At 42.6% G+C, this 26750-nt stretch overlaps 1 protein-coding gene across 23 annotated transcripts in view; it reads right to left on the bottom strand.

Annotated features, from left to right (window-relative positions):
* Positions 1-13724: 13724 nt before the first annotated feature.
* TCF7L2 (transcription factor 7 like 2) overlaps positions 13725-26750 on the bottom strand; it is a 202545-nt gene continuing 189519 nt past the window's right edge. For 7 of the 23 annotated variants that reach the window (XM_077823131.1, XM_077823130.1, XM_077823126.1 and 4 more), the window contains exons 11-14: positions 23673-23721; positions 23077-23127; positions 21865-21937; positions 13725-16007 (exon numbers count right to left, since the gene is read on the bottom strand). In XM_077823131.1, coding sequence (XP_077679257.1) covers positions 15572-16007; positions 21865-21937; positions 23077-23127; positions 23673-23721 — 609 coding nt within the window. In that variant the 3' untranslated portion in view covers positions 13725-15571. Of the gene's footprint in view, positions 16008-21205; positions 21279-21864; positions 21938-23076; positions 23128-23672; positions 23722-26750 lie in introns of those variants that run through there. The other 16 variants (XM_077823142.1, XM_077823141.1, XM_077823140.1 and 13 more) reach the window with 6 other exon arrangements.

Below are 26750 nucleotides of genomic sequence, written 5' to 3' on the forward strand. Positions count from 1 at the left end.
GAAGGACACTGAAAGCAAGCAGCTTAGATATTCTGTAATGGTTCTTAGACCAGTGGTGTTTATACTGCTAGAAACTACATTGGTTTAGAAGAAACTGATAGTGTTCAAGTGGTACAACCTCTAGTCTGGACAAAGTTATTCCCATATAAGTGCCTTTATACCAGTATAACAGCGTCCACACAAGGAGAAGTCTGATTTAACCATCTCTGTATAAAATTACACTCCAAAATCGACACAGCAAAAATTGGTTCAAAAACTGTTGTGACAAAGTTCCTCCTCTACCTTGGTGGGTCTTGCGCTTATTGGCGGATTTGCTCACCTTGGAGCTTCACGGGAGCCCTCAGTTTGGCCGTTTTCGTGAGCCCACAGTCCAGGTCAACGCCTCCTGTGTCTGATCAGGAGTTGGGAGGATTTGGGGGGAACCCAGGCCCGCCCTCTACTCCGGGTTCCAGCCCAGGGCCCTGTGGATTGCAGCTGTCTAGAGTGCCTCCTGGAACAGCTGTGTGACAGCTACAACTCCCTGGGCTACTTCCCCATGGCCTCCTCCCAACACCTTCTTTATCCTCACCATAGAACCTTCCTCCTGGTGTCTGATAATGCTTGTACTCCTCAGTCCTCCAACAGTCTGCATTCTTACTCTCAGCTTCTAGTGCCTCTTGCTTCCAGCTCCTCACATGCACATCACAAACTGAAGTGAGCTCCTTTTTAAAACCCAGGTGCCCTGATTAGCCTGCCTTAATTGATCCTAGCAGCTTCTTGATTGGCTGCAGGTGTTCTAATCAGCCTGTCTGTCTTAATTGTCTCCAGAAGGTTCCTGATTGTTCTGGAACCTTCCCCGTTACCTTACCCAGGGAAAAGGGACCTACTTAGCCTGGGGCTAATATATCTGCCTTCTATTACTCTCCTATAGCCATCTGGCCTGACCCTGTCACATATTCCCCCCCTCCCCCGCTCAACACTACGGGGTTGGGCAACTTGGGACGTCAGGCAGTGTACTCGTGACAAGCCATCTGCATTGCCATGGTGGCTTCCAGCCTGGTGTTTTATGGTGAATTGGAAAGGTTGTAGGGACAGGAACCATATGGTCACCCTAGCGTTCTTCTCTTTATTTTGCTGTATCCACTGGAGGGGTGCACGTTCGGTCACAAGGGTAAACCATCATCCCAGAAGGTAATAACATAGTGTTTCCATGGCCCATTTCACAGCTAGGCACTCTCTTTCAACCACGGCATACTTCTGCTCTCTCGGGAGGAGTTTCCTGCTGAGGTAGAGGATTGGGTGTTCATTTCCGACCATCTGCGATAGGACAGCTCCCAATCCTACTTCAGATGCATCTGTTTGTAAAAAGAATTCTTTGTTGAAGTCTGGGGCTATAAGCACGGGATTACTGCAGAGGGCTGTCTGTAGATCCATGAATGCTTTCTCTGCAGCATCTGTCCACTTCACCATGTCTGGACCCAAGGCTTTTATCAGGTCTGTCAGGGGACTCGCTCTGGTAGCAAAATGGGGAATAAATCGTCGGTAGTACCCCACCACACCCAGGAATGCCCAGACTTGCTTTTTCCGATTCGGCTGTGGCCAATTTTGGACAGCCTCTAGTTTGTTTAGTTGGGGCTTCACCATGCCCCTTCCTACAATGTAGCCAAGGTTTTTAGCCTCGGATAGCCCTATAGCACACTTGGCTGGGTTGGCTGTGAGCCAGCCTGTCTTAGTGTGTCCAGAACCGCTTCCACCTTTCCTAAGTGGGTTTCCCAGTCGGGGGTGTGAATAATCACATCATCCAGGTATGCCGCTGCATAACTGGTATGGGACCGTAGGAGCTTGTCCATAAGATGCTGGAAGGTGGCAGGTGCCCCTTGCAGTCCAAAAGGAAGAACAGTATATTGAAACAGACCCTCTGGTGTAGAGAATGCCGTCTTTTCTTTTGCATCTTTGGCAAGGGAAACTGAAAGTATCCCTTTGTTAAATCAAGGGTGGTCAAAAATTGGGCATTGCCCAGGCGGTCAACTAATTCATCGATACAGGGTATGGGGTATGCATCAAATTTGGATATCTCATTCAGCCAGCGAAAGTCATTACAAAATCTAGTGGTGCCATCGGGTTTGGGCACCAACACAATCGGGCTTGACCACTGACTGTGGGATTCTTCGATGACTCTCAGCTCCAACATCCTTTTTACCTCTGCCTTGATCTCCTCCCTTTTTCTGCTGGGACCTGATAGGGCCTTAAAGTTACCTTTGCCCCAGGGTCTGTGATAATGTGGTGATATGCTTCAGTGGTCCGACCTGGTTTGGTTGAAAACACATCCTGGTATCGGTTGATCATCTCAGTTACCTCCTTCTTCTGGTTTGGTGTCAGATCAGTGGATATCCTGATCTGCTCCTGCATATTATTTTCCTGGATCGGCGTCTCTTGGGCCTCGTTGGTGCCAAGGCTTTAACAGGTTAATGTGATAAATTTGTTCTTGTTTCCAGTGTCCTGGCTGCCACACCTTGTAGGTTACTTCCCCCACGGGTTCAACCACCTCATAGGGCCCCTGCCATTGGGCCAAAAGCTTGCTTTCTGCCATGGGTACCAACACCATCACCCGATCCCCTGGTTGGAACTGTCGGACTTTTGCCTGGCAATTGTAATGGGTTCGCTGGGCCTCCTGCACCTTTTCCAAATGTTCCCGTACAATAGGGGTGATCTGGGCTATTCATTCTCGCATCTGCAACACATGGTCAATTATATTTCTCCCCGCATTGGGTTCCTCTTCCCAGATTTCTTTTGCAATATCTAGTATGCCATGGGGGTGGTGTCCGTATAATAATTCAAAGGGGAAAAACCCAGTTGAGGCCTGAGGTACCTCCCAGATTGCAAACATAAGGTAGGATAGTAGGGTGTCCCAATCCTTCCCATCTCAACTTACCACTTTCCTTATCATTGCCTTTATAGGGTTCGGTTAAACCTTTCTACCAGCCCATTGGTCTGCAGATGATAGACTGAAGTTCTCAGGGTATGTATATGAAGCAGCATACAGAGGTCCTTCATTAGCTTCAACATAAATGGGGTACCTTGGTCTGTAAACATAAATGGGGTACCTTTGGTAGCCCCACTCGGGCAAAGATCCCCACCAACTCTTTAGCTATCATTTTAGAGGCCGTGTTCCACAGGGGGACGGCTTCTGGGTAGCGAGTAGCATAATCCAGAACGACAGGTATATATTGGTGGCCCCAGGCTGTCTTCTCCAGAGGTCCCACTAGATCCATGGCTATTCACTCGAAGGGGACCTCTATGATGGGAAGGGGTACTAAAGGTGCCCTCAAGTGGGGACGGGGACTGTGCAGCTGACACTCCAGGCAAGATTCACAGTACCTCTGCACTTCTTCATATACGCCGGGCCAGAAGAATCGTTGCAGGACCCGTGCCAGGGTCTTCTCTACCCCCAAATGCCCCACAAAAAGATGACTATGGGCCAGACTTAATACAGCATTCTGGTGTTTTTGAGGTACTAGGATCTGCTGTACCTTCTGCCCCTGTACTGGTGCAACCCGGTATAAGAGATTCTTCTTCATTATGAAGTAGGGTCCTGGTTCCTGGGTTTTCCCTTCCACGGGGACCCCATCTATTTCGGTCACCTCCTTCCTAATGTTGTCATACCTTGGGTCTTCAGCCTGGTCCCGTCCAAAATTTCCTCTCCCGGGGCTAATCTGCCCAAGATCTAGGGGGCCAGTCTCTGTTGCCTCTACTGGTTCAGAGGCTTTAGGGTGTGGGTCAGACTTGGGTGCTTCTCCCTCCTGGGTGGCCTCCTTTTCAGCTGCTCGGGTCCGCCTACCTATGAGAGCGACCCTCTGGCTTTGGGCCAGTATTCAGGTTCCCGAGGCCTTAGCTGCCCTTCTTTCTCTTTTCATCTTTCTATGCTGTCTGGGAGTGGAGAACAAATCTGGGGATATTTCAGAGAAGGTTGGGGGTTGACAGTCTACTGTGGATGCCTCACTACTTTCAGGGCTTCCCCCTTTCTCCCATTCCCCTACCGGGAGTAAGTCTTCAAACCCTGGGAAGTCCCTCCCTATGAGCACTGGGTATGGGAGTTTAGGGACTACACCTGCTGCTACCTCAGTAGTGTTCCCCTGAATCTCGATTTTTACTGGGATGGTGGGGTAATAACCAACTGTCCCATGGACGCATGTTATCCCCGTAAGCTTAGCCCACAGCAGCTGACTACGCTTCATGAGCTTCCCCGAGACAAGCGTGATAGCACTCCCCCAATCAACCATTGCTGTGGTCTCTACCCCATTTAGCTTCACTGGTCTGGTGTACATATGTGGGGTTAGTGAGACCCCCACAAGGTGGATTAGGGAGCATGTGTCTGCCCAGTTCCCCATGTTACACTGCATAGGCTCCTCGGCATTGGGACACTGTGCAGCTATGTGTCCGCACTCCCCGCAGGTGTTACATCTGTATGGAGCCCCAGGCATTCCCCAGTCTCTTGGTTTGGGTAGTCTAACATCAAGATCCTCTTCCCCCTCAGTGCTCCGACTCTTTGTGGCTTCTGGTGGGCCTTCAGCCCCTCTCTTTTTCCACCTGGGTTCTCCTGGTCACCCAGTCATCCAAGCTCTAGGGCTTGGTGCTGCTAGTTTAACCCGGGGTGCTTCTTCCTTAACTGGTCGGGTCAGCTCCCTCACCATCCTTCGCCTTTCTACCAGCGCGACAACCTCGTCATAGGTGGAGGGTTCGTTCTGGCTTACCCAGGTGCGAAGGTCTGGCGGTAGTCCTCTCATGTACTGGTCGATGACCAGAACCTCTAATATCTCCTCCAGACTCTGGGATTCAGTTCGTAACCACTTTCGTGAGAGATGGATGAGGTCATATAATTGGGACCGCGAGGCTTTGTTTTCCTGGTACCTCCACTCGTGAAATCACTGGGCCCGCACTGCAGTCGTTACCCCAGATCTGGCCAGGATCTCTGCTTTCATCTGGGGGTAGTCTGCCGCAGCATCTTCAGGCAAATCATAGTAGGCCTTCTGGGCCTCCCCACACAGGAATGGAGCGAGGATGCCAGACCACTGTTCTCGGGGCCAAGCCTCCCGCAGGGCTGTCCTCTCAAAGGCCAGGAGGTATGCTTCTACATCATCCTCCCGCGTCATTTTCTGCAGCCAATTCCTGGCCTGCATGATCTGCGTCCCATCATGGCCGCGATTCAGCTCTGTAAGGGTCTTTACCTGGTTTACCAGTTCCCGCAACACAGCCTGGTCTTGAGCAGCCTGGTCCTTCAGCAGGTGATTAGTCTCTTGCTGCAGCCGCACTGCCTCCTGTTGGGAAGTTGCCTGGACACGAGTAGCCTCCTGCTGGGCAGCCGTGGCTTGTATCAGTGCCCGCACTATCTCCTCCATTGTTGTGAAAAAAAGAGAAAAATAGACCCTCTTCCCTTTTTTTTCCCCCCCTTCCAAACACCCTCCTTCTTCTGCCACACTGTGGGCACCAGATCCCACTGCTGACACCAACTGTGACAAAGTTCCTGCTCTACCTTGGTGGGTCTTGCGCTTATTGGCAGATTTGCTTGCCTTGGAGCTTCACAGCAGCTCTCAGCTTGGCCGTTTTTCTGAATTCACAGTCCAGGTCAACTCCTCCTGTGTCTGACCAGGAGTTGGGAGGATTTGGGGGGGAACCCGGGTTCCAGCCCAGCGCCCTGTGGAATACAGCTGTCTAGAGTGCCTCCTGGAACAGCTGTGCGACAGCTACAACTCCCTGGGCTACTTCCCCATGGCCTCCTCCCAACACCTTCTTTATCCTCACCATAGGACCTTCCTCCTGGTGTCTGATAATGTTTGTACACCTCAGTCCTCCAACAGTCCGTGTTCTCACTCTCAGCTCCTAGTGCCTCTTGCTCCCAACTCCTCACACGCACACCATAAACTGAAGTGAGCTTCTTTTTAAAACCTAGGTGCCCTGATTAGCCTGCCTTAATTGATCCTAGCAGCTTCTTGATTGGCTGCAGGTGTTCTAATCAGCCTGTCTTAATGGTCCCCAGAAGGTTCCTGATTGTTCTGGAACCTTCCCTGTTACCTTACCCAGGGAAAAGGGACATACTTAGCCTGGGGCTAATATATCTGCCTTCTATTACTCTCCTATAGCCATCTTGCCTGACCCTGTCACACTGTGCATAGATCAGGCTTTAGCCTGCTCCCCTCTGTGGTCAGATGCTGGCTGCATGTGTGTTCATTCAGCATGCTGTCCCAGCTCTGCGCAGATAGTGGAGACAGCAGACCTAAATTAAACTGCCCAAGAAATCCATAGACTTGGTTTTGAGCGAAGGCACCCCACCAGGTTTATTGTCAACGAGGCACGGCCCTAGTATCCTGCAGACTCTACAGGACCACTAATACTTGTATGCCTGTTACAATGTACCAGCTCTGTGAATGGTGGGACTTTCTGTTCCCCCCAAGGCCAGAGAAAAACACCCCCTCTGAGATACATCTTCATACACCAATACAGACAAGTCACGTATTGCCTCTCTGATTTGCCACCTATTACCTTGTACATGTTGGTTCAATCAAAACCTCTCTATTCTTCATGCTGTCATCCTGGTATCCATTCAGACCCCCTTCCAACTACACCCTTCACCTTCTTCCCACAAACGCCAGACTGATTAGCAACAAACTAAAACCTCTTCAGCAACCACAACTGCACTACGCAAGCCGTCTCATGAACCAACCGTGTTTTCCTGTTTTAATGGGACAGTTAGAAACTGCCTGATTCCTCCAGTCATCCTGCCCCCACTCGCCCCCCTCAGGAATGGAAAAGCTTTTTGTGAGCCTGAAAGTTGTATGCAGTATTGTGATCTAATTGGCTCCTGCTCTTGCTTCCCCTTGGGGACCATGAAAGAAGTCAATTACATAACACTAATGTGTATACATATGAATCTTTCAAAAGCAGACTGGCCCATGTCAAGGGAACAAGGAAGTTCAACCCTGTTGTTTCAGAGGAATTCAAACCATTAAAAAAACAAAAAACAAAAAACAAAAACTGAGCACCGATGTCTATGCTTTAAAACCAAAACAACTAAAAGACCAGTCAGTTAATTACACTTAAGCAGAGAGAAATCTCTAAGAAGATGTAAATATATTTTCTTGAACATTAGAAGCAAACTCCTCTCTAAAGTGTTTTTCTTGCGCATGCAAGCAAGAAAATGCACTGGATAAAACAAACTTAGCTTATTTGAGTTTCTACTCAATTACCTGTTAATGGAAAAAATCTGGCACCACTAATAATGAGGCAGGAATGAGATCACTGTTCTTGAGGCCTGGCTTGTCAGGGAAGCTTGCAACAAGAAGTGCATTTATCTGCCTTTCTATAACCCTTTTCAAGCACTCTGTCAGGGAGCCCAAACTGAACAGCCAGTTTAGAAGGAACTTGGAACCTGCTTCCAGGCCTCCTAGGCCCTCTGGGAAAAGGAAAATTATTGTTGGCAAGTCTGCCTGGCTCCAGAAGTTGATCCAGTGCCCCCCACTTGCCCATGCAGCAGCAGACAGAGCTAAGAATTTTGTTATAATTAAATAACAGAGTGCTGATTGGTTGCTGGAGGTGGTCTTGAAACTGGTGTTTAAGGCAGAGGAGAACAACGGTTACTATTCATAGGAAAAATGGAGTCTTAAATCCATCTGCTTCATTCCAAATTTAGGCCAAAAAAATGCTCACTCACTGTCTTTAAAAATACCACCTGCTTAGCTATTTTGTATAATGTGCCATTATATAAGTTTGACGGAGAGGCTGAAAAAAGCAAGAAAAGAGAAGCAGATTAAAAAGGTATAGCTGGAGCCAAATAAAAAGCAGCCACCTAGTCAAAAGAGAAGGTAAAAGAAGATAGAAATTGAGATGTTTTCTTAGGAGGCTAAAACAGGGTGCTTGCCAAAATCCAAGCACCAGCAGCTACAAATGAGCTTGTTGCAAATAAGATCGCCATCATTTTTTTAAAGCCTTTCTGCCATGCCTACCAGATAAATATATAGAACAGGGGTGCTCAAAGAGCAGCCAAGCAAGACATAACACACACAGCCATGTGTTGTAAAAGGCCACCGAGATGAATGGCCCTTGTACGCTACACAGAGGATCATGTGTATAACCCAGTTTGCTCTTGCTTCCCTGAATGTCACCAAAATGTGTTATTAACCACGTTACAGAATTGGGCAGCAGCCCTCGGTCTTTTCTCCTGCAGCACAATTCCATGGCATGGTTGGGTCTCTGCCAAAGGGGTAAGCCAAAGGGTATTGCAACACGCGACTCCAGCACAAGTGAGGAGAAGGAGTCAGACAAGCAAGAGCCAAAGCTACTATTCCTTGTGTTGTTTTCATTTCTGGTGAACTCATCCAACAAGAAACTTTTATCTCTCAAGCAGGGAAGGCAGAAGCACATGAAAGCACGGGGGATTCATGGGTTTTATTTTGCAGTTAAAAAATAATCAAATTATATTAAATGGCAACCTCAGGCAAATGGCAGATCTAGCCACGTGGGTGTAAATTAGTAATAAATGTTCGTGAGGTCGAGTCTTTGGGGTGAAATTGAATCCTGAGTTGAGGCCATCATAAGGCCTGCAAAACACTTAATCCTTCAGGGACTCTAAGTAGGAAGATAGTTAAAGCTGGACCAGTGACAGCTTCACCATCATGTTGGTAAATCTGGGCTGTTTGCATGTGCATGTTCTAATGTATCTAATCTACATTTAAAACTGTGCAAGAACATCTTAAAATAACAGCCAACTACCTAGCTAGGTTTTTTATAATGTTGATCATCACTATTGTATTTCACAATATGTCTACACTGAGATAAAAAACCACAGCACTGAGTGGCAGAGACCATGTCAGCTGACTTGGGCTCATGGGGGTCAGGCTGCCGGGCTCAAAATTGCAGTGTAGATGTTCATGCCCAGGATCTGAAACTCTCCCTGTGGCATGGTCTCAGAGCCCAGACTTCGACCTGAGCCTTACTATCTACTCTGCAATTTCAGAGCCATGCAGACCAAACCTCTCAATCCCAGATCAGCTGTTTTAGGTCATGGCCATGGCCTAAATGGCCATGCTGCAGGTCTTTTATTGCAATGCAGACATACTCTAAGATTGTTTGAGTATTCATAGATTTTAAGACCAGAAGGAACCAAACATCTGACCGACCTCCTGCATAATATCTAGTTCAGGGGTTGGCAACCTTTCAGAAGTGGTGTGCCAAGTCTTCATTTATTCACTCTAATTTAAGGTTTTGCGTGCCAGTAATACATTTTAACGTTTTTAGAAGGTCTCTTTCTATAAGTCTATAATACATAACTAAACTATTGTTGTATGTAAAGTAAATAAGACTTTTAAAATGTTTAAGAAGCTTTGTTTAAAATTAAATTAAAATGCAGAGCCCCCCACACCGGTGGCCAGGACCCAGGCAGCGTGAGTGCCACTGGACAACAGCTCACGTGCCATAGGTTGCCTACCCCTGATCTAGTTACTCCTCTATTGAGCCCAATAACTTGTGTTTTACTAAAGCACATCTTCATAGCTGTATGCAAATGATAGCTATGTTGCATCTTAGCTACAAACTGTTCTGTCACACACATGCACCAGATTTTTGTTTATTACTGTTTGTTTTCATGATTGTACAAATGGCCCATGTTGTTATTTTCACTGTGATTCCTCTTTTTACGGTCTAGTAAAACTAGTAGACCTCTGAAGAGTCTTTCTTTCATTCTCTTTCTTTCAATAAAGCTTAGAACCATGTGGCACTGGTTTACTGAGTCAGCAACTGTTTCAGCTTTAACTTCTTAAAATTCCACATATAATAAGTGAAAAATGAGATTTACAAAGCTCATGGAAAATAAATGTCTCCTGACTTGAGAAATATTGACTAGCTTCTTTGCCTTACCGGATAAAAACAGATGGAAGGAATAGCTACGGTGAATTGCTTACTGTATGTAGGACTCCATGCTCTCACGTGTAAGCCCCCCACACTATTAACTTCCCTGGTCATCTAAAGCCCCTTAATCAGCCCATCCCTTTGGTAAAGTCTTTGTCGTAACATAGGTTTGAAATTCACCCCTGTGCAGAGGGTGTGCAGTGGTCAGCAGCTCAGTCCCCAGATCAGGCTATGTTCTCAGATCCATCTTGGTTTATAATTAGATTGTAAGCTCTTTGGGGCAGGGACTTTTTGTGCTGGGTTTGTACAGCACTTAACACAATGGGGCCCTGCTCAATGACCGTGGCTCCTCGATGCGGTGGTTACACAAATCATCATCATCGTCGTCGTCGTCATCCTCAAGCCCTTGAACAGACTTTCGTCATAGAGGTGAATTTTAACCAGACGAAATATGGAGCCAACTCTATGATGTAAAACGACCGAGAGAAATATCAACAGTGCCTGCCTGAATTGTTTGAAGAGATTTCTCTCAGGGGCTGGGGAATGATACTCAATGATGACCTATGTTGTTTGTTTCCAAAATCTATATGATGGTTTCCCTCAACACGTCAGAAATATACCCCAACACCAGTTAGCCCACCACATACGAGACCTCTGCAACACTGTTGTGCATGGTGCCTCTCTCACAGTGTGCACATGAGGAAAACCATTGTGTCCAGGATCAGATTTTGGGTTTAGCTTTTCAAAAAGTTGCTAATAAAACAGCAAGCAAAACAACCCATTTGCTGAATACATGAATCATACCTTGATGGTGTCTCCTCTGAACCCTGGTTCTCAAAGACCTCCCTTGAGTGCCGTATTTCAAACTGGACGAGAGCAGCCATCCTCAACACTGATACAGCACATGTGTTTGTTCTGATGGATGGTTGTGTTCCAGGAAGAGTTTGAAACATAAAAAACCTCCCAAAAACCCTTATGTAGCTGGACAGTAATTCCAGCATCATGTTCAATTTCCTGGCTACCCACTGAAGTGAGGTTTGGCATTTTATGTGTTTCAGATGCATCAGATTCTTGCAGTCATGGGTGGTGACGTCTCTTTCACAAACATGGAAATAAATATAGTTTCACCAACACTGGAATGCAGCCTCAATGACTGAACCAGGCCGAAGGCAGATTGCACAGGAGGAAACGCCTTCAGCTTTATATACAAGTCTGGGAGGGGAAGGAAGGGGAAGGAAGGGAAAGAGTAGGGTCTGATCCTGCTCCCATGAAGTCAATGGGAGTTTTTCTATAGACCTCAATGAGAGCAGGATCAGGCCCTGGACCCACAGGAAAAAGGGAACTCATTAAATGTACATAACCACCAAACGGGGTTTGCTGCTTTGCTGCTTTGCATTAATCCCTTTAGAAGGAAACATGCCAAAATTCAACACACACTTTTTATGATCTATTATTAGCAATGTCAGCTTCAGAAACAATGCTGGCTGCTGCACGGCTTTATGGGATTAACCCCCTTTTTCCAACAGCGACAACAAAAGGAATTATAAACACTAAATACTTAGTTTAAATCTCTGGAGAGACTCGTATCAGCACCTCCCTGTTCAAGCCAGGCAACCTCATTCTCTAGCCGGCAGATTGAGTCTGTCTCCAATTTAGGCTTTATTCGGGGCATGGGTCAGCATTCTTCAGAAAAGTCGCTCTTCCTTTCTTTCAGAGAGGGCACAGATATTTTCCTTAGAGAACAAGTATCATAGAAAGCAATTAAGCAATCAGAGACAGATTAAATTGTTGCCTTAATGGATTTTGGTTTTGCTCTTGATAACACCCCAACACACTTCAGGCTGGGTCACACATGGTCGGCAGATAAATTACACCCGAAGGGATGCAGTATGGTCTAGGGCAGGGGTCAGCCCGCTGGGTGCTATTCCTGGCTCTGTGAGTGACCTTGGACAGGGTACTTCACCGATGTGCACCTCAGTTCCCATCACCTATAAAAGAATACTTCCCCTTCCTTTCGACGGTGCCCGGAGATCAATGGAGGAAAAGCACTGAAGAAGAGCTCAGTACTATGCAATTGCACTGAAGGATATGTTATGAGAGACTCACTTTCACAGTTCTCTTCAGGATAATATTCTAGCAATAATGGCGGAGATTTCAGATGACTAGGGGATTTAGCCACACAGTTCTCACTGGCATTTTAATGGGGAGTTGTGCAGTGTAATCTGCTGGTCAGCTTTGAAACCCTCAACAGCCATATTTAAATACACATTCAGCCAACACATGCATATACACTTATTCTCTTATCTACAGAACATCTAAACGAGCAAGGGCAATATACTGCAAAGCCTTGCTTATATGGATAGCTGCATTGATAGCAGTGAGGGTATATTTGTCTAAGAACTCCTTATGGGAGTAAAGGCTGGTAGCAATGGGCCCACTCTCTGTGCCTGAATTACTCAGCCCAACAAAGAAAGTTCAGATCCATTTCTCACAGGCTGCAATTCTCCCTTAGGCAGAGGGCCAGCAAAATGGCTATGTGACCATCTAAGTTCTACTTGAGCCCTATTTTGAGAGACTTTAAGTGGTGCATTGGCAGTAATTTCACTCTGGATAAACTTGCCGATTTAACTCATGGTGGTAAAAATGCCACAAGGAGTCCGGTGGCACCTTAAAGACAAACAGATTTATTTGGGCATAAGCTTTCGTGGGTAAAAAAACCCAACCCACGAAAGCTTATGCCCAAATAAATCTGTTAGTCTTTAAGGTGCCACCGGACTCCTTGTTTTTGTGGATACAGACTAACACGGCTGCCCCCCCGGTAAAAATACCAGGATTCATAGCTAGTGCCAGTGTTGGCACCATCAACAATGGGAATATTTGGGGATAAAATTATTACAAGAGACTGTAAAACAAGAGCATCATAATCCCCCTCCCCCCCCCCAATCTTGCTTTAGCACTGGACTATCATAGAAAATGGCCAGTGTTTAAGACTTAGGGGCGAGACTTTCAAAAGCACCCAGGACCCAGCTTCGCTATTCTCAAAGGGATCTGCTGGGTATCGAGCACTCATGAAAATATTCTTTAGTCCCTTTCGTTTTTTGATTGATAATAATGAATGTCGGGACAAGCTGGAAACTACCTTTTTTTTCCTTTTTTTAAGCAACAGTAGAACCTGGGAGTCACTCCCTCCAAATTGTAGTAATCAGCCAAAATGCTCAAAATGCCCATTGTAACCAAAACCCTTTTTTCTTTCAAACACACAACATGTGTCAATTCCTGTCAGTGTTGTGCAAAAGGGCAGAACACACAGTCTTATGCATGTGTACCAGGTCAGGCTCAATTAGGGGAATTTCATCCCCCTATGATGTGAAACTGACCTGATGAATCACTAGATTGCTGGGCTGAGCATATGGAGTTTGCTTTTAAAGTATAACCAATCAGACCTCTTTTCCCTCCAACTGTCAGAATCAAATGGGAGAATATCATTATTTTCAGTTCATGTTATTATTTATTAATTGCATAATGCCAGCAATGAGCTAATTGCTTAACATAAAAGTGATTTCACTGCTGTTTCACACACACACCCCCTCCAAACATACCAGTTTGCTGAGCAAGGTAAAGGCTTTGTCCACTGAAAATGAACAATTATAGGAACTCAGCTAGAATGGCTTTATACAAATTGAAAATATTTCCCATGAGTGGAGAAGGCAGAAAATCGGAAAAATGTTCATGAATACCAGAATTTTTTTGTCATTTATTTGTTGAAATTTTGAAATCATTTCATCCAACTCTTCTTATCAGACGCATGCAAAGTGAGTCCACATTTTAAACCTGCTTGGCCACAATAAAATGCAATCAACACAGAAATGAGTTGACAAGTCGTTCTCTGCACATACTAAGTTGCTTTTATTAATCCAGAACTGCATGCTACAGATACTGTACAGCATGAACATTTATTCATTACAAAAATGGCTTCCAAACCATTAAAAATGAAAATCGGAATAAGAGCATAAAACGGAACAGTAACATCACAACTGTTAGGAAACATTCAAAGTATTCACAAAAAATGTTATAGTTAGCATCTTAATAAACCAGAGAAAAATCGGAGACAGTTTTACAATCGCTTCATGTCAACTACAATGGCACTGAATGAACAGATGAACAATTTTTCAGCTTTATACAGCGGGTTTTTTTTTGTTTTTCTTTTTGCAACATCAACATGCCTAGGTTTTTTTTTTTTTTTTTTTTTTTTTTTTTTAAGTTTGCTACCTACCTGTATGTAGTAAGTGTACATAGAAGTGGCAGTCTGGTTTTCCCTTTATGAGAAATCTAATATACAGAATTTGGCCCTTAAGGGTTTATACCTCTTCATTTTAAATGCTTTCCGGACAATCTGCTACCAAACACGTCTGTTATAGGTGACATTAAAACTACATACATATCTACCTATGTAACATCACAGCAAAACATGATGAACAAAAAAATTACAGCATTTAAAAAAAATAGAGTTGTTGGGAGAAAGTTAAGTCACTGAGAATTTTGGCACATCAAAATTTTGCACACGGTCTACAGTTCTAATGTCGCAGGGAATTCAATTGCAGTTCTGAATGAGAGACACTTGGACGTTGCTATTTTTCAAACAGCGTTGCTACAAAGTCCCTTGCTAATTTTTCAAGTCTTTTTGTCTGTGTAATGGCTTTTAAAGCAATTTTTGTTTTTCATTTATTTACTTTTACACTATTGATCCTTTAAAATGCCCCTGCAAGTGTCCATTTGGTGGCAACTGTGTTTCATACAGGAAAAAAAAAATTCAAAACAACCCCCCCGCCCCCGGAAAAATATATATATACACATTTATATATAAACTTAAAAACCTTGTACAAATGAGTTGTTATATATAAGATGCTTACACTAAGGAAAAAAAACTTTATACAATGTTTCAAGAAAAAAAAAGGGGAAAAAACATATTTAAAAATGGACAACATACAGATACAACAAGCAATCTCTAAAGCAATAAATACTACTGGTCCAATAGCGTTGTGATACTTTTTAATTGTTGAGTAGCATTCCCTCCCCCAAAAAGAACAACACCATGGAACGAGGTTTATTCACACATTTTAACCCTTTTGTTTCTGTACATTTAAACAATAACAAGTAACATCACAATAAAAGTTGTTTCACACGAGGAAGGGGGGAAAAGGTAGCGGCACTGCATTCGTTGTGCCCTTAAAGGTTTAAAAACCAGATGTACAATGATTGGTTCGCAAGCTCGTATTTAATACAAATAATAAAGAACCAACACCTTCTGCAAGGGCTGTTTCAAAATCGCTTCTTCTTTTTTTTTTTTTTTTTCCATTTTTAAAATCAGTCTTTAAAACTAAGCTATCGGAACTACATAACAGTTATGTATATATATATATATATATATATTTTTAAACGCTACAAAGACTTTAAACAGCTGTTGATAAAAATTTTGGCAGAATCATGAGGCTTTTTCTCATCTACATATTTAAAAGGAGAAATTGAAATAACGATGGGTCAAATATTGACCAATGAACTCGATAAACAGCAACTAATGTAGCCATATGGCACAAATTAAAAAATAAAACAAAATTCAAAAAACCAACAAAAAGGACAAAAAAAAAACCAACCCAACACAATTTTAAAAAAAAAGCAAGGGCTAAAGAGGCTAAAGCTATTCTAAAGACTTGGTTACAAGTGACAGTGGCTGGGGCTGTGTCCCAGCCAAAGAATTATGGGAATGCAAGGAGGATGTCGAAGGTTGGGCTAACGACGAGGATGGTGCTGTTGACAGCTGTAAAGTGGCAGGCGGATGATCCAATGGCCCGTTCTGACAATCAGTAGCAGACAGGGCGCTGGGCTTGCTAGCAGAGCTTTCGGTCAGGACTAAGGAGGACGGTGGCGGCATCATGGAGAGGTGTGCCAGCGGGTCGGGTTTCAATGTGAGCGAGAGGGGTTGTGTTTGTTCAGTCTGTGGTTTTGAGTCTCTTGTGGGGGAGGCTAGCATGTTAGGAGAAGAAGGAGGAGAGTCTAGTAAGCTTCCATCTGAAGAGGGTGGGCTGATGCAGCTGCCTTCACCTTGTATGTAGCGAACGCACTTTTTTTTTCTCCTAGAAACAGGGAGAGAGTTATCTGTGAATAAAGGGCAAAGATGCTAATGGAGAAAGGTATCTAAAGCAACGAGCCATCAATAAACTACCCTGAGCTCTGAACAGGTTACACCCAGAGCCTGCACGGTACTTAAAGGGTTGCTGGGTGTGTATAAGCCACTAAGTCCTCTAAGGAATTGGACTTTCTGCTACCGGACTTGGAGATGATACGGATTCTCTCTTTGTTCTCCTGTTCAGGCTATTTATTAACAAGGTTCAGATTCAATTTCTTGTAGCCTGATATACTACTTGTTTTCCTAAAAAGGTCAATTCTCCCTACAAAAATTTAACCCCGATAAACTAAAACTTTAGAGAGCTAATAATTTATCATCATCGGCCTGTATCAAATTTTAAAAAGCTGACTGTAGCACCATGCACCCAAAGGCTGCTTTTAAGTGACTGACTTAAAGGCTTTGAGATACACCACCTTTCCGAGGCAGCAGAAGCTGTGGACTACCGCTCATATTTTTTTTTCTGTTAAGAACCACACCAAATCCAAAGTCAGACAGAAAGGAAATGTAATAGGAAGAACAAAAGGAAGGGAAATAAAAACAAAACAATAATAAAAAAAAAAAAACAGAAGAAGAACAAGATAAATGGAAAATGATTCCAAATAACAAGAATAACTGGTTGTATGGCCTGCAGGTTGTGGCTTGAAATTATTTTGTTTTGTTTTGTTTGTTTTGCCGGGAAGGAGTAGGTATTCTGGGTTGTTTTTTTCTGTATTTTAGGGACTATTCCTTTGAGAGGCCATTCGTGTAACTTCAAAGCAGGATTCAATCTCAGTAAGTGAACAGCACAACAACAGGTAAAAAGATGAGGAGCAACACAGAACTCAGTTCACACCAGGAATTATGGGAGTCTCACAAGAAATGCTGACTTAAAAAAACCCACCAAGCAAACAAAGATAATTCCCCCCCCCCCCCCCCGCACCCCTCACCATCCATTTTGGAGCAACAAAAGAGGACAGTTTCAGAATGCTTCTCTTGGCTGGATGTACGCAGAACAAAAATAATTAGGCACACCACTGAAGCATCTTGGCCAAAGTGGTGAAAGTCAAGCCACGCAAACACAGTTTTCCTATGGGAAGTGCTAAAACCAGTATCACACCATGTGATTCATTTGACAAAGTTCATTAAACTCGCAAGATAAAGTTAGCTGAGCTTTACAAGAAAAAAAAATGAAAGACTGCATTTTGAACTAATTCCACTGGATAGAACAGAACAGTTAAGCGACTCGGCAATGAATGGCAAAAGGAGGTGAACGGAAATAAGGGTTTGTTTCCCAATTTATCATGCACAGAATATCAATGTCAGTGGGTGAATTCTCCCCCAGATCTAAGCAACTGCAACTCCATTCAAGTAGATGGATTTGCACCCTCTTGTATTGACGGTGGATTTGGCCCAATCGGTATTTTGTTGTGTTAATCCAGGTGGGAAAAATAAGCCATCTCTCCTGCTTTGTCTTTGGTGCTAGTTTGTTTTTGTTTTTTACTATGAGCTGGATCTGACCTTCTGGGTCATAGAAAAAGATATTGTCTGGTACTGTACCCCACCTCGCACCTGCTTCAAAGAGGGGGTTGGCAGATTTCCATGTCATAACACTCCCTTACCAGAGTCAGACAATAGACTGAGGTTCTGCTCAAAGTTCCACACAGAAAGGTAAATGGTTAGGGCTATGAGAGTTTTTTTAACCACGTTAGCCTGCAGATCAATACATGCTAAAAACTAAGACATTCATGCACTTAAAAATGTAAAAGAAAGACACACACAAACACACACACAAAAAGGAGGGGGAGAGAAGGGGAGAGAGAAAAAAGAACAAGAGAAGAAAGAAAAGGTGAAGATGTCAGGCAGCAAACCATGCTTTATTAGGGCAAAGTTAAAAGATGGAAAAAGCAATTTGGTGGGCTCAAAACAGAACCTTGCTAAATTCCCCCATCAAATAACACTGGAAACCTGTGGTGTTAAGAGTAACTTTATTAACTGGTATGGATTAGTTCTGACATATCCTCCCCCCCCAAAAAATCTAGTTCCACATTACTCGGTTTCTAAATTGAAATTGTGCAATGCTATCTTATCCACAATTCAAACCCGGGCTTTTTTGTACCACAGCTGGACATTGGGCACGATGCCACGTTTTGGAACTGGCATGGCTAACGACTATGTGGAAAAGTAGGCATTAACGTTTAAGGAAGGTCCCAGGTAGTCAGAAATCTCAGTTTCTCGCACACAGAGGATTCAAATTCTGCTCATTTTACACGCATCAGCTCTTATGAGGTGCTTATTATCAAACCATTGCTGACTTCGGTCCAATACTGTAATATTCTGTATGATCAACTCTGGGCTTTTCTTTCTTTCTTTCTTTCTTTCTTTTTTATTATTACTAGCTTGACTTTCGGCCTATGGTTGAGAGTAAGAGCCAGAGCATCTCATGGCAAAGCGGAATATGGTTAGGGCACCACAGATGTGAAAGGTCTTCTTGGCTTAAATGTTAATACCCTTTCTAAAGTCAAATTCTGCCCCAGAATAATTAAACCAATTGCCTTTCATTTTCATTTCAGCATGATGTTTCTCCCTACTTCTATTAAATGTTCAATTCTTAATATTAAAGTGAAAGCTGGTAGTCTACAAACCCATTTACAAAAAACTTCCTGTTTAAAGGGAGGCCTTGCTCTAACTTCAGCTTCCCCTGGTATATTATGTGTGACTTCAATTAGTTTTTCCATGTTGAACTGGCTCTTTGTACGCAGTGTATTTTTTGTGTATATTTGCGCAGCACAGAACACTCAATAACTAATTACAAACACGAGATAAAGTGCCAAATTCACCACAGGTGTAAATGGGCACAACTTTACTCAAGGGAGTAATTGTGGCTTGAGGGAAAGAACACAGAGCTAGGTCTTGAGTTCCAATCCCTTCTCTGATGCACACTCATGATGTGTCCTTCGTTTCCCTGTCTATAAATTGGGATAATAGCACTATTTACCATCTCACAAGTATATTGTGAGGAATAGAGTACACGCAATGTTTTGAAAATGTTAAGAGCAATATAAATATTGTTACTGGAGTCAACATAGCATGTCCTTTTATATCTGCAGTGAAATTGGCCCTAAAACAGCATCTTGAAAACTAATGACATTGCTGTTACCAGAAACGAAAGCCATGGATAATGCCAAGGGTTTGCTGGGTTCCACCTACTATGACTAAAGATGTCTCAGTTTCTGCCCCATTATCAAACTTCATATCTTATAGACTCTCTCTCAAAGATCCACTACAGAAAACTAACACTCTATAAACAAGAAGCTACAATGACTGGCACCAGAACAAGAAATGCAGTGACCTATATTCTGCCTAATGAGAAAATGCCACAATACATGTAAAATAAGGGTCAATAAACATAAAGCTATGAGCTATGTCATTAAAAAGCGTTGTCCCAGTCAATGCTGATAATAAAGGTTGTCCCAACAAATAAAAAGACTCTGACCTGCAGCAAATATTTTTGAATAAAACTGAAATAATCTAAGGCAAAAAATGAAGACAAGAAAGGGCTTATTTCTCATCATACACAACTAATGCACTGCCAAAATGATAATCCTATAGCTCAAATGAAAAGCCCCTTTAATGATAAAATGTACCTTTAATAGTATGATGTTGACATAAGTGGACAGAGAATGATAAATGACACAAACATGATGTAGAGCTAGTTCTTATAATCACTCAGCATACAAAGTTTGACACATATGAAATACATTATCTATAGACTACATAAGTATCTATTGACACTGTATACTAAATTAATCATGGTATAAGTTTAATTAAACACATTATAAGTGTCTTTAGCTACATAAGATTCAAGTATTCTACTTCTTCACAGTGTAAGTGGCTATCCAGTGCCTCTAGATTGGATTTCCTCCCTCTTTTTAAAGCATTTTAAATTGCTATTTTCAAAAGGTATTTAATGTATGTATTGACACTGACATTTAACATGATTGTCTTTGCACTTCACACACAACTCACAGTACTGAGCATGCTTCTAATGGAACTTATAATTCACCAAATGGGGAAGAATGCAATCTTTTAAAGACATTTTACGAGCCTTCGCTTAGCGTAATGGTTAGACACACAGTACATTGTCAATCCATGTTTGTGCTTGGCATCGAGGAAAACAAAAGGAGTGTGTGCATGCATATAATATATGAACATCTAGTCTATCTTCTAAATGAAATGAAGCACATGGCAAGGGCATGAATAAGCGGGAAAGGTGAGAGAGGAAACACTACATACAGAGTGTGGTTTTGGTTGAAATACCTACCATCATAATATTCCATATTCAAAGACTGCTTGTATTAGAACAAAGAAACAACAAATTTAACCAAATGTGGTTATTACGGAAAGGGAATGAGAAAAAGAAGTAGCTGGTATCCCTCCACCAAGAAACAAGTACCTTCTGAGTTATCCATGGAACTACAGACTTGGTATAAACCTGCAGTAGAACATGGGCTGCTGAAATTTGGGTTGTTAGGTGCCTTTTACTTCCTGAAAACTGTCCTACCAAAGCTGCAGTTAGTTTTCTCTGGAGCTCATGTGTTTACAGCTCACTTTGCTGGGTTACACTTTTAAGAATTTCAGAAAAATGGTGTTAGAAAATGTAGATACGTTGCATAGATATTTTCAGGATTGATATATACATTTTTAAATTTTGCAAATAGGCTAATGGCATGACTACAATATAAGCTGTAAACATTGGCCTGTATTTATATATATTTGTGATGAAAACACCAGTGCTGCAGATCACAGAATCTTTTAACCCTTTGGAGATAGTGGACACACACACATACAAATGCAGTGTAAATGTCCACCTAAGCATTCATTTTGCTAACCGTCTGGACAGTGCCAATTTTATGTACCTCAGGGTTTGCTTGTTCCCAGTTCTACCACCAGGGAAAGGTTATTGGTAAAGAAAGAGAAGAAATGGCATTACATCAGCAAGAGAATTTAGCAATTAAATTTTGAGAATCAAAGATTATTAGCATTTGATGCTGTGGGAGAGAGAAGGTGGGAGGGTGGGGGAAAAGGTTAAAAAAAAAATAAATCACACAAATGCACTGAGAGGACAGAATGCTTTTATTTCCCCAAAGGCCTAATTGGGTAGTATACCTGCATGGTTTGCACCATAAACTCTGTCGGTCAAGCCCGAACAATGCCCGACACTTCTTTGGAGTATTTGCATCTGTTAGCATAAGGTAAACACAAAAAATACAAACACAATGGTGGATAGAGCTCATTTGGACGTGAAATCTTAGCTACAGCTATGTTTCTCTTTAATCGTGTCAGTTTTATTTGGTAATCTCCCCTTATACCAAGGGTATGAAAGAAAGAGGGCTTCCACACTGAGCCAAAGCAAACAAACAAAAAAACCCTAAAATGGTTACGCTGTTGTGCATTTGCTTCACTTAGCCCACTGTCTGTAACACGTTCAATGCTCGCATTATCAAAGGGCCTTGGACATGTTTGGAGTATGCAACATTCCTTGAGAGAAGGCTGGGAGGGCGAGATTGTGTTTGCAGTCACGGATCAGATATGCTTAGGCTGATGCTGTTTTACAGTGGGTTTTTGGCTAGCAGCAGCAAGGAAAGAGGGGGGAAAAAAGGCAAAACCCTTTCAGAGAGATGATCATTCATGGCAGCGTCCCACTCCCTTGTGTCTTCTAGATCACAACACAGAGCTACAAAGCAACAAGGCAGGAAAAAAGGGGGAAAGTACCAAATAAACCAGCTGCAAATCAGCCATAGCGAGTCTGGGAAAACTATACACACCTGCAGGGGCCGCACCAGTTATTCTGTTGATCAAGGCCAAAGCGCGCTCGGCATTTCTTAGGAGCGCTCAGGTCTGAATGAGTTCAAGAAAGAAGCGAGCAGAAAAAGGAGAGAGAGAAAAGGGGAAGAAAAAAAAAAGAGAAAGATAAAAATAAAAAAAATAAAAAAGGGAATAAAAATCAATGACCTCATTATTAATCGCAAAATATCGACGTTCGATTTAAAAGTTAAAAAAAATAGTGATAATCACATTCTTATTCAACTCTTGAAATTAGCTGTTGCAATTAAAGCTGCAGTATCCCTTTGTAAAGGACTGTCTCTTCTCATTTAAACAACGGAGGGAAGTTACCGTGGTTTGTTTAAAATGATGGGTTTTTGGCATATTTTTCTTCTCTTTTTTTTTGGGGGGGGGGGGGGCAGGGGAAGGAAGAAAAAAGAAGCTAAGTATGGAGGTTAGCTCTTGAACATGCTTTTTTCTTCAACTCAGACAAACACACACAAAAAAGAGAAAAGGAAAAAAGATATCTATTGGGATAATGCAGCTTTCAGAATAACATTCTTTTTTTTTTTATTTTAATTTTTTAATAATTTTTTCAACAACAACAAAAAAAAGAAAAAGAAAAAGAATGGATAAGAAGCAGCAGACTGCAGAATGGGCATGTTAGCATCAGCCAGAAAATAAATGTAAAGCATGGGAAAATGCGCCGAGTTAGTCAAGCTAGTGAATTGTAATGGACAGTCTTGAACAGAAAGGCAAAATAAATAAACCAAAACCAAATGACATAAAAAAACCAAACCAAAAAAAAAAAAAAAAAACCATACTGCGTAGACATGCTGATGTGAGAAGACTTAGTGGGAGCCGTGAAAAATGCCATTAGATTAAGGAGGTTCATTACTGATTTCCTTCTATTCTTTATCAGTCTCTTTAAAGAAATACTGCATATTCAATTTGCACAGTTAGTACAATTCTGAGATTTTTTTTTACTGAATTATTATTTAATAGCAACGTAACAAAACAAAACAAAACAAAAAAGAACAAAAGCAAAATTAAAAAAATACTACCAAACATATTATATAAATATATACTGTAAAAACGTGTGGATTTTTCCCATTTAATGTCATAAGTGTTTAATGTTAAAATCTATCATGGCAGGAAAAAAATTAAAAAGCAGTTTATAAACTATTCAAAATGACTCAAAATGACATTAGCACCTGTAATCGGAGGAAGTGAAAGGCAAGGATTTAGGAAACATTCGCTGTGTTCTGAAAAAAAAGAACAAATTATACAAAGGCTTCAAAAAATTTTAATCAGGGCTTCTGCAAAATTGTCTATGAGATTGCCTATGCAGTATTTCTAATTGCCTACAGAGAATGGCAAACCTCCTTAATTTAAAATGGGCGCGATTTACCACTGTAAGGCATGCATCAGAACACACAGGTACAGCCCAAATTAATACCAAACACACACACACGCACGCACAAAATAAGCGCATAATTTTATAACAATGGCCTAGGCATTACAACTCTACTTCTGAAGTTAATGGCTTTGTAATTATTAAGAACAAATTCAACTAATTTCACAAAATGCTTTACATGCAGTGATTTGGTGACTAGTTTTAGAAGGGCAGTAATAGGCAATTAATTAAAATGCATTAAACAAAAATAAAACGCTGACTACAATAGGGATCAGATGCCAAAGAGGCCAGGAGAAGACCATTCCTCCCTCCCTCCCTCCCCAAAACCTAGGAACAGAAGGTCAGATACTCCACTGTTCCACTAAGCAAGGTATATTGACTTATTTTACTTACCATTGGTCTCTCCTGGCTGCTTATCCCTTTTCCTCTTCTTCTTCTTTCCCTGCATGCAACATACACAAATAGAAAGGATTTGTAAGAACCCTTTTTGTAAGATGAGGCAGAGGGACATGAGGGAGGACTGTCCTGAAAGCTCACCCAACAGGGCTATGAATCACTGCATGGCAGACTGAGTGAAGGAGCGCACTTGTGGCTCTTGCTCATCTCAGGGAAGCTAGGGAAGTGACAGAGCCATGCGTCCAGGTCTGCCTGCTTACCTTGTTCTTAGCCCTTTATTCTAGCTGCAGAGCAGCTTCACCAGAGCCTGAAGTGTGAAGGCAGCGTCCACAAAATGCTGTAAGTGGCCGAGAGAGGGTATGAGGGCTAGAAGGGGCAACTTATTATGTTAGCACGAGTTAATAAATCTGACACCTCTCTTCCCTCTGCCAGACGTAATGCTCCTTGGCACATTTCTATGTTGAGAACAATGGAGAGACAGAGAGAGAGCTCAGACTTGGACACTGAGGGCTCCTCTACTGCAAAAAGTGACTGTTAAAATAGACAAGGAAGCCATATTGACATGGAAAAGCTAACATGCAGGAGTGCTGGTTTTGGAATTGACAGAAAACCCAGCAACTGTAGTCGAGGGGAAAATAAAATCAAACATGTGCTTTATCTAAGACATTCCACAGATTCTGCCCCATGGAAAAACCAAGGAACAGTAGGGTTTTACTAACCGTAGGTTTCCCAAACAGTACTTTCCAATAAGTAACTTGCTGTGTACTGTCAAAATCCAAGAGGACGAGATGGGTGGTGGTTGGGATTTTTTGCTCTTCTTATACTCACCTCAAACAGCATGGGACAAGCTATGACCACAAAGCTACTGTGAATCTCGTGGAAACCTAATTACTATTTCGACAACGGGAGGGTTGTAAGGGCTGACTACGGTCCAGAAGAAGAAAAGGCGATCTCTTCTCTAGTAAGTAACCTTTCCTTCCCTACTGTGTGCCTCAGCATTGACCAATACAACTTGCAGAGCAATACAAAGACTTCGAAGATTCTCAAGGCTGGAGCAAGGGGAATAGGATTCTTTCATTTTCATGGGCTCTCTGATACCCAAGCGATGATTTCTAGGCAAGCAGAGTTGTTTAGAAGCAGCACAGTGATCTCTGCCTTTGGAAGAAGTGGGAGTAAGAGGAATTAGTGAAAAGGCAGGAGGGAATCACTAAGGCCAGCAGTCTCTTGTGTCCAAGAGGAAACAAGCTTTATGTTCTCCAAGTAGGAACCTTGCAATGCTTCTGAAGCCCTGACTACATCTGAGGGGAGGACAGAAAGTTCTCCTAGACATAGGACAGCTTCTCTTCAGTAACTTGGTCTGGCACCCATCTAAGTGGTTAATTTTGGGGTTTAGCTCAGCATCTCCTCTAAGATGTTTATGCTCTACTTGTAAGAAGCAAAAATGTGAATGTTCTTTTGAAGCTGGAGTTTAAAAATCCTGTAGGGCTCCTGGCAAAGGGCCTCCGAACTTGTCTTTCCTTGCCTATTCAGGTAGTAAACTGCCACCCTGCTGTCTTGGATGTGACAAGTAAAGTCTTGTTCAGGAGAACCTTTTGCTGATAGAAGGAAGGCTGTGTGTGCAGGCAGGTTTAATGGATATGCCCATAATTCTGTGGCCAAGTTACTGCTATTGGGGAATTATCTCAGTCACATCTCAGGTGATTTTCAGAGGGGGGATGCTATCTTTGGCTATACTTTGATATAGTTTATGTAAAAATACAGGAACCATCTCTTTAACAGAGGACTGCTGGCGCCATTCCAGTCACTATACCTAAAGACTTTGGGAACAGAGAGGCGACACCTTGCTAAGCAGTCCGGAGGCAATACATCACGCATACAAAACAGGGCTCAAAGTCCACTTTCATTTATACTGATGTAAATTCAGAGTAACTTCACTCAGTGGAGTAGCTCCACATTTACAACATTCTAACTGAAATCAGACTATTGACCCAGGCCTGTACATCTGTGGTTCTTATTTCAAGAGGTACTTGGATAGGTAACAGACTGAAAAGGCCCCCAGAGTAGATTTATTTAATTTTTGCAGTATGTTTCAGAGAGAATTCAAGTATTTTTTTTTCCAGTTGGAGAAATCAGAGCAATATCAGACAAGGACCAGCTGGGACACAGACATGAGTCTGTTCCAGCAGCTCCTTTGCTAGTAAACACAATAAAAAGAGGGAGTGGATTCTGAGCCTCCTGACCACTGTACCAAGCCTTCAAGCCAGGTATCAAAGAGCTATAATTAAAAATGGCTGATGAGTATGTTTTTGCCAAGGATATTTTTGGTTCCTTATCAACATGAGCTTGGGAAACTCTGTTCCACACTAACAAACACTGGAGAAAGATGCCAACAGAGTCCCTTCACAGTCTCTTAAAAGAAGAGGAAAAATCATTTAATTTCAAATTTCTGTACAATGGAGAAGATATTTGATTATACATTTAAATCACAAAGATAGCAGCTCTTACGGTGCCTCGCAGACAACACATTTCTCTTCTTTGCCTCATTACTCTACTCAGATGGAGATGGCAAGGTCCAAGGATTTTTCCATCCCTACACTACGCAAGTGCTCTGGCTAGAAGAGATCTAGATCTGGATATAAAACACTTACTGTCTATTTTGGCGTGTTCTCTTTCTTCTCCAGAATTAAGTCCACCTGCCTATTAGACCTTCTTATACTGATTCTCCTGTTAATAGCAAAGGTAATGTTGCTAGACCCATTCAGCATCCAAAGGAGTAGCATAGGAACTTGCTTTCAAAGGGAGGCATAAATTCACACCACTTCCCACAAGAGTTTTGTGATAAGTCCCACCCCTTTGCTGGAAGTTTACCCATAAGCGCCCTTGTTTACCAAGTTACGCTAGATCAGCACCTCTAGCCCTGATGGTTCAAAATCCACTTAAAAACAGGCTTTGTCTGACAAGGATCTGCAGAAACTTCCCCTGCATCTTTCCGGATGCAGGAGAAACAAAGGAGTCCTGCTAATATCGAGGCCTATGGGAGGTACAGTTTCTCAGATCAGTATGTGGAAGACTGAA

This window comes from Eretmochelys imbricata, chromosome 7, assembly GCF_965152235.1.
Source record: "Eretmochelys imbricata isolate rEreImb1 chromosome 7, rEreImb1.hap1, whole genome shotgun sequence".
NCBI lineage: Eukaryota > Metazoa > Chordata > Testudines > Cheloniidae > Eretmochelys > Eretmochelys imbricata.